Here is an 8,987-nt window from a genome sequence, read left to right on the forward strand (position 1 = left end):
AAAATAATTAAGTTAGAGCCAGAAATCATGAACTTTCATGTCACAACTAAGGGAAGGGAGAGCTGTTAAGTCTTCCTTAAATTTTTAATAAGTTACAAATTAAGTAATAACTTTTCAAGTACTAAGTATGTTTATTAATCTGATAAAGTATTAAACATTTTGGGTTATATTAAGTTTTTAAAATTACTGTAGGTTACTAATTACTAATCTTTTGGAATTAATTTCCATTTCTTTCATACTATAAACTTTAGGCTCGTGCTGTTCTGGAGAGGGAATTTAATAACCTTCTTGCTATGGGCACAGACAGAAGACTTGATGAAGTAAGTTACTTGACCCATTTTATGGTCCTGAGAACTTTAGCAGAACTGTTAAGTGAAAGAGTTTAGCTTGAACCTCTTTAAACTATTGGCAGAATAGTGTCAGAAATTTTAACTTCAGATTCTTTGTCTTCGAGAGTTTCTGAATATGACAGTTTTTGTGTATTTAGGTAAGATAACTTTGAATATGAAACTGTTGAGATGATTTGCAAGTTTATTTTTTGTAGCTTGTATGGTTAGTCTAATGGTTATCTAATAGCAGCACTTCGGGCTGATTCTTCTTTTTTCTATCTAAAATGTGGGGAAATTAGTGACCAGTGTGGCAGATGAATAAGCTATGATAGAGAAAGGCACTGTATAGCACATTTCAAACCTTTGTCCTAATGAGCAGTATTTCAAAGGGTTTTGAGTGTTTTTCAAGAAAGCTTGTGTTGTAAATTTCTGTTAATACTGGTATAGATGACTACCAGGTATGTTTACACATCAAAGTAATTTCTGTTGGGCAGTCTGTGATCTTACAGTGTATAAACTTCATTTAAATGTAATGAGTATAAAACTCTTAACAAACTACGTGTGAGACTTTTTTGTAGACCCTGTGATCCATAGCATAAAGGAGAGAGTGTTAAATCTTTAAACTTTTAAGTTCCTCTATGCTGTAGCTCTGTGAACAGTTTCAAGCTGGTGTTACTTCCCCAAGAGACTCCTAACTCTGTGCTGCCTCTTTGGTGCTAATGAGAGTTTATGTGGTAGCATGCGTAGGCGAAAGTGGTTCAGATGAAGACTAAAGTGGCAAAACCCTAACGTGGTTATAACTAGGTCAGGGAACGAGCCTATGATATCTCAGAAACGTGTGCTAGTATGAGGAAGAGAACAGGGGAAGCTTCTCTGACAGACGTTGGCTGGTTTTGTGTTCATCTTCTACCTAATAGACTTGTTACAGCCCTTTTATGGCACATCCTGACAGCTCTGTTCTCAGTATGCAGTTCTAACATCTGATGATGTTTCTGTTTTAATAACATCGTCAGAAAGCAGCTTGATAGCTTTCTAAGGTATTTTTCCTTATGGATTTCAAACTTCAAGAGAAGGAGCTTTGAGGGAACAGATGTCTGCTCTCTTCTAGCGTCACAGGGTAGTTTGATCATTAAGATCTCTTCAGGATACTTGTCCCCTAATTCTAAAAGGGGATAAATTTTAGGTAAAATGGCATTCAAAGGTTTGAAGTGTTTCTAAAGGTGAAGTTGGCAAATTGAGATGCTGAATGGGTATATTTGCACTGACACAATACCTTCACTGCAAAAGACATTTTGGAATTGAGACTTGAACTGTTGTATTTAGAAAGTGCAGTATTATATTACTGAAGTGGAATATTACTTCAGAGATGCAGATGTGTTAATGGAGGGAAAATGCACTTGGGTAATTACTAGTTAGGTTTACCCAAGTGCTTAAGCAAAATACTGCACAGCAATATCATATTTACTACACTTTTTTTTTCTCACTATCACTTCCTGTATTTTGTAGCATGAGAAAGCACAATAGCTGTATCATCATTCCTGTAAGACAGAATTGAAGGTTAAAAGCAATTGTTCAAATTAAGCCTCTATGTCAGTGTTCCCAAGCAGCTTTTATGATCTGCTCCACTTCTCATATCCCCTAAGAATGAGTGATGTGACACTTAAGAATTATTGCAAATCATGAAGTACAAACATTCAAAGTACGAAACGTTTTCTTAAATGGGCTGAGAACATGAATTTCCATAGTTACTGAGCTGAAGAGCCCACACTCTAGCAAATGAACACAGATTGTTGCAAATGAAGACCTCTGCTGCTGTTACACCTGAACTGTTCTGAAAATAACTCATTCAGTGGTGATACACTTACTTAAGATTGTCAGTAATCCTTTTAATGTCAGTAACAATCCTACATTTTTTGAATCACTAATGTTTATCAATATAACAGGATGATGATAAGAGCTTTAGGAGAGCACCTTCATGGAGAAAGAAGTTTAGACCAAAGGACATAAGAGGTTTAGCTGCTGGATCAGCAGAGACTCTTCCTGCAAATTTCAGAGTTACAACCTCAATGTCTTCACCCTCTATGCAGCCAAAGAAGATGCAGATTGATGGTATTGATTTTGTATTATTTTAAGCATGATGCACTTTTTTGCTTGAGATTGCAGGGGAATTCAGTTCAAATTACCTTTTTTTCCTGCATAAAAGCATCTGCCTTGTGCATGGTTGTATATATAACACTGTGTTTAACCATAGGGTGCTTTATAATTTCAGGAAGCTGTAATAGATGTGGAGTTTCTTCTTACCTCACTGGAATAACAAAATGAGAATGATAGTTAGAAATAAATTTATGTTAAACTAGAAAAATAAAATTACATTTTAGGAGAAGTCTTTTAATCACCTGAAGTATAATTTCTAATTAGCAGCAATTAGACCAATGTAAGGTCCACTTCTGAAATGCAGTAAAATGCATTCAAAAATGATGTGAGTAAACTCCCTCGGATCATCTTGAGATTATTAAAACTTGAGTAAAAGGTGCATTACCCCCTCTGCAGTGGTCACTTAAATGTTAATCATACTTGAAATCACTACTTCATTCACTGCTGTGTACTTAATGATTTATATGTATATGTGTGCATACACATGGAGAGATACATATTAAAAAAAAAAAACCCCAAAAAACAACTAACTGGAAAAAACCCACCTGCAAGTAGTTGATCATTGTCACATGAGGTATCTCTTATGTTTAAAAACAGTCTCTTTAGTACCATGAGAATAAACTTTTACCTGAATTTGTTTTACAAAACACAAGTAAAAATAAATGGAAAATGTATTTAATTGGAACAGACAGGATGAGAACTTCAACATAATCTGTCAGAGTTGTCTCGGGTTCTGAAAATTGTACTTATGAGTAAAGCTCAAAGAAGCAACCATTGCATCTGATGTTACTCTAAAATGTGAGCTGTTGTAAATTTTAAATACTGTCACTAGCACAAAATATTTTCCAGAATTCATACGGAAACTTCTGTAAATTAAAATGAGTGGAGTCTTTACCATGTAAAACTCCTTTCTTTTTATCATACAAAAAAATATAAAAATATATAAACCATATAAAATAGAAAATAAATTTTAAAATTACCTTTGCCAATTTCAGTGTGCTAGTTAGCATGCAGATATTTTAGAATTCTTTTTGTTAGCCACTGAAACTAGGAGTGGATGATATATAAAGTGTAAAATAAATTCTGCTTTTCTAACTTGAGACCTTAGAGTTGGGTGACTACAGTAGCTGTAATCACATTGCTGTGATGTTTTTTTTGAAAACTAACATGCATGCTGTGTTCTGCATGTCTTCCCATGCTTCTTGAAATAGGCAGTGTATCAGGAACACAAAGATTGGATTCTGCTACAGTAAGGACCTACTCCTGTTAAAGCCTTCTCCCGGTGAGTAAAGTTGATAGGTGTAATAGTGAAGCAGCTATTTATGAAATAAAACGTCAGGTATTTTAATACAGTGAATTTACACACTTAGAAAACTGTTTCAGGTTTTCAAGGTAGATTGTTATATTGAAAATCCAGAGATTATTTTCTGCAATGAAGACTATGAGTGTTTATTTACTTTTGTAAAGATTGTATTCTTCTGAGGGTTTTTTTAAACAGCCTCAAAAAGGACGTGTGCTAAATAACTACATAGAAAGTGTTGAAATCAAAGGTTGGAGTGAAACACCTAGTGAAAGTGGGGAGGAGGGAAGGGGACTAAATCAGGCGTGCAAAGGAAAGAAAATAATTTAGTGTGTGGCAGTGCAGTTCAGACTACTGATCTTTCAGAGTCTTGGTCAAATTTGTCCCACTACAAAATGCTTCAATATTGAATTGTTACAGCGGTAGCTGCATAGTTTTCCAGTTCTTGCATACTTCATGCCACTGTGATTGCTTAGGCTGGCTGGCTGGATTTAGCTACCTGCAGCCTGAATTTGGGTGGTTGTGAGCAGTGTTGACAGTAAAAGGCAGCTTGATAACACAAAATACATGTATTCTGGCTTATGAAAGATTTGTAGTCCTGTTTTACTCCAGGATTTGGAATGATTTTTCTTCAGTAGCCTCTGCTGTATTTTCTCATGGAACAGTACTTCTCTTGTTTTGCAAACAAGTCTGAAAACCCAATTTTTTTTACTATATTGAATTAAAAAAAAAAAAAAAAGAATCTGCAAATCTTTCTCTCACTAGCTGTTATCTTCCGTGGGCTATAAATTGCCTGCCTCTTCTGCTTACAGCTTCTTTCCTTTCTTCTCACCAGTAACATCCCTACCAACTCATGCCTTTTGTTCAAATTCTGAACTTTTTGCATATACAAGTTTAATTCTCAACAGTTCTTATGTATGAAATGTATGAGAAGGGAAACTCTTGCACATAGCAACTCAGATCATGTGGATCTGTCAGTTCATAATCTCAGGGGCCATCTTAAATTTTTTTTAGTTTCAAGACATTAAAGTTTTAAGTCTTCCCCTCCCCCAAATTCTCTCCACTGTCTCAGGATTTTCTATAGTCAGATGACCTATCTAGAAAGCAGACCTCATGTACTTTGCATTGCAACTGAAGATTACAGAAGGCAATAAAACTGTGTACGTCATGGCCTGGCAATAATTTGATGCATGACTGCTACACTACTGAGCTGTTTGTGAGAAACTTGGAACAAAATGTTTTTAAAAAACCTGCTAATGGAATTTTTTTGTTTTTTCTTTCTGTGTGTTTTTTGTTTGTTGTTGTTTTTACAGTTTACCCACACTATTTCTACCGGTGATATGCAGCATTTTGAACATTTGGAACCCTTAACCTGTTAATACTTGTTAAATGGACACTTTGAGATATTTTATTACAGAGTTTTTAATTAGCAAATAAATTCATGAGTACTATAGAGAAAATATTTTAGAATCTAAATGTTTCTTATATTTATGTGACTTCTCATTTATATAGTTACTTACTTTTTCTGTTTCTATTCAGTCTACAAATCAAATCATTGCTGATTTTTTTATTCTAATTTTAGTCTTTCCAACTGAATGTACTGTAATGCTTGTATGTATATGTCCCTATAAGTAATATAGGGTTTTTGTAAATTATGCAGTTACTGTAATTATCATTGTTTTTTAATAATGAAACTGAAGGTGAAAAGGATTTTAATACCTTTGTAAAAGTATCATGACACCAAGCAGTATATATTTTGTCTTTTGAAATGTTAGCTTAGATCTGAAAACAAGTCCAGCTTTTTTTCAGGTAAGCATATGTTGTTGTAGAAGGCGTGGTACATGATTGTTCTTCTTTTCAGAACTGTACCTTTCCACAAAGAGGATTTGTCAAGTAGTGGGAATTTGTCTTTATTTAAAATATAACTTGTTTTAAAAGCTGGGAGAAACTATAACACAACGGAACACCTTTTAGAAGTGATTGACTTGGTCATAACACTCTCTGCTGTATTTGTATAGCGTATCTTCACAGTGACTGAAAACAAGCCATAAACCAAGAACTGTTTCGTGGTTTTTTTTTCCTTAACTTGAGGAGGATAGACTTCATAATAATTCCTGGTCGTAATCCACAGGCCACAGAGTTTTTTGTCCTAGATCTTTTTGATTGAAAACACTTGTGGAAAGATGCTGGTGAAACTAGTTTTAACGGACCAATCATGAAGCACTGCAGTCTCATGTCAAATGAGTAGTGAAAGATGAAGGTACAATGGGCTGAAAACTAAAGCAGTGCAACTTCTAATAAAGGCCTTACTTTTCTTACGTAAGTCATCTTTTGTGTTTTGTAAACTTGTTCTAAAGAGTTGTCTGGACTTTAATTTTTGATGGTTGTAGCCATTTTGGACTGTATGAGTAGAAAATGTATCCAACACTTGTAAATGGCATATTAAAAAGCCAGCAAGAATCTGTTCAGATGGTGCATTATTTATTATGCAACAATATATATAGCATGTCTTTTTTTCTTATTTTGTTTTCCACTTTTAACTTGCTTGTAAAACTGAAATTCAGTGTTACTGTTCTGTTTTTCTATTAATCTTGTGTATTTTCAGATTATGTAACAATATGTACAGTCTACTTTTGAACTATTTTTATCACAGTATTATTTATTGCTTTCTTTCAATAAAGTACTGATGCATTTTCCACTGCCAATAAAACACTATTGAAAAGCTAAGATCTAATTGTATGCAGGCAGGTACTTTTACGGTGAGTGGATATTGTCAATAAAGCATCTTAATGATTGTTTGCTGCCCTGTAGATCTTGTTTCAAATGATGACTTTCCTCCAGTAGAATGTTCCGTTAGATGTGACATTTTCTTTGGAATTGTTCAAGTTCACACGCATTAATCAGTTTTTGAAAAGCAGTTTTCCTGAAGAAAACTGATTTATTGCCTACTTCTACTCGTAGTTAGAGCTATGATTTACCTTTAAAAATAGTAACAAAAAACTCTCACACAACTTCAGTGTATTCTGGTCCATGTGATGAAGACTGAAGTGCTGTTCTACATAGCAGCAACAGTTGCTTTGTTAATAAAATGAGATTATGACCATAGTGATATTTGGAGAGAGACATAGGAGTTGAGGGCACCAATACAAAATTGGGTCACAATAGGGCTGTTATGTCAATTTTAATATATTTGTAAACCATTTCATGTGTAGAAGAGAAGACAGAAGGATAAAGTTACAGGATAATCGAAGCAGTAGTGAAGCATACTTCATCATGTCCTCTAGATCAACAGCAGGATGTGGAATGCATGGAATGGAGAAACATTGTGATTGATGCTTTAAACATTGTTCAATAATGCATCTCTGTTTGTCTGGCTTGTCTATATGAGTTGCTATCTGATCATTTGCAGTCTCTTTTATATTTTCAGAGAATCTATCTTTCTAGAAAAAGCTAAAATGAAACTGCAGAAGGAGATCCTGACTCAGTGTTCAGCTAAACTTCATTGTTTAGAAAAAAATTGCATAGACGTTTCTGGTCACTGATGTGATTGTAGGTGTTCAAAGTCATGTATTGTTGCTTCTCAAAAGTGAAAACAACGTGGAATAGACTTGTAAAATGTGAAAAGAACATACGTTTATTATTTTAAGGCTGTAAAACCTTAACTGTTATGGAACAATGGAATTGACATGAGAGCTAGAATAAATGAGTGAAATAGAAAAAGCTTTCACGAACTGGCAAAACTGTGTGTTGACTTCCTTCTGTGAATTATATACAGCAAAGCTGTATCAGAGAAATTGAGAAAAACACTTTCACTCAATTTTAATAAACCCCCCTGGAAAGAAGATGATGCAAGTGCATGTGTCAAAGGCATATGGCTATGCTACAGCAATCTTTAAATAAAGCTTGGTTAAATATAACATTTGTAAATTTCCGAAGGTCTTTAAAGGCTTTAGTTGGAAAGAGTGCTATAAAAATTAAAGTATGCGTTTCATCTGCAATAAGGAGATGGTGGAATTATCTGAGAGAACTTTAAACTTGGAATTTTTGCATGTTTAGAGGGCAGGGAATCTCAAAAGAGATGTTACAACTTCAACTTTATCCTTTCAAACTGATGGAGAATTAAAAGGCGAGAAGTTGCTTTTGCAGTGTTTATGGACAGTAGTGATTTATCATGCCAAAACACAGAGCAGAGAACAGGTGAAGTAGTTCACAGCAGAATTTAATTTTCAGGTAAATAAAAACATACAATGCCATGTTTTAAGAGTTATTTGAGGGGTGGTATTTTTGTTGAAACTAAAGAGTTACTTTGCCTTTTAAAAGGAAACTGTTTTTTCATTTCTTGATAATCCCATTTTCAGGGTTGTAGTTTTGGTGCACTGCTTAATAAAATTTAGAATAACTTGAGTTTAATTTCATTTTTTGTTCATAGTAATATTTGCACAGGGATTAAGGTTCTGTTAGCCTTTCTTCTCTAGCAGACATATTTTTAAGAGTAATTTTAGCCCACTTTAAAAAAAATACACTATATTGATTTATATTGATTTATAAGGTAAATTACCCAGGAAAAAAAATTTGAGCCTATACTGTGAACTGACTACATTTGGCTTTAGGTGACTGGAGGTAGCTGTCCCACTGACTGGGACTTAGTAAGTTGTGTCCCTCCCTCCAAAACTTGTTAAACTGTTCAGCTGCATTTTTTTCTTTACCCTTTATTATGCATTGAATTTACATGTTTATTTGTAATATTTTTTTGCTAGAAATGTCCTTCTTTAGAGTCTGTTTTGAGATACAAACAGATAGTGGGCAAACAAGTAACTCCTAAAGCGTTAAGGCTGCCTTTTCCTTTCTGTGATTGTTTTCCTGCTCTTTAAATACCCTGTCAACAGTCACGTGTGAACCTTTTACCCCCTGACAGAGATGGAAACCTCTCAAGCCGATGTAGCTGCGATATCCAAAACAGGATGGTGTGAAAGGGAGTGTTAAGATGTAATAAAATTTTTTTTTTAAAAAAGTTCAGAACTATACCTATGTGCTGTAGCCCTTTTTAAACCGCTTACGGTGCGTTTTTGAAGTAGTAGTGCTTGGTCATCTAATTGTCCTCAGCGATTTTAAGAAATAGGGAAAGGAGCAGCTACAGTGTAGATTTAAAAAAAAAAAAAAAAGAAAGGTGGGGGGAAGACTATTTTTAAATAGGTGGAATAAGG

General features: G+C 34.3%; 1 protein-coding gene across 11 annotated transcripts in view; it reads left to right on the plus strand.

The window, feature by feature from the left end:
- The window catches only part of PPFIA1 (PTPRF interacting protein alpha 1), a 59,010-nt gene extending 51,487 nt beyond the window's left edge, over positions 1 to 7,523 (plus strand). For 8 of the 11 annotated variants that reach the window (XM_074841757.1, XM_074841758.1, XM_074841762.1 and 5 more), the window contains 4 exons: positions 252 to 320; positions 2,273 to 2,438; positions 3,695 to 3,765; positions 5,097 to 7,523. In XM_074841757.1, the coding sequence (XP_074697858.1) occupies positions 252 to 320; positions 2,273 to 2,438; positions 3,695 to 3,753 (294 nt within the window). In that variant the 3' untranslated portion in view covers positions 3,754 to 3,765; positions 5,097 to 7,523. The remainder of the gene's footprint in view (positions 1 to 251; positions 321 to 2,272; positions 2,439 to 3,694; positions 3,766 to 5,096) is intronic. The other 3 variants (XM_074841760.1, XM_074841764.1, XM_074841766.1) reach the window with 1 other exon arrangement.
- Positions 7,524 to 8,987: the final 1,464 nt, after the last annotated feature.

Source organism: Strix aluco, chromosome 16 (genome assembly GCF_031877795.1).
Source record: "Strix aluco isolate bStrAlu1 chromosome 16, bStrAlu1.hap1, whole genome shotgun sequence".
Classification (NCBI taxonomy): domain Eukaryota; kingdom Metazoa; phylum Chordata; class Aves; order Strigiformes; family Strigidae; genus Strix; species Strix aluco.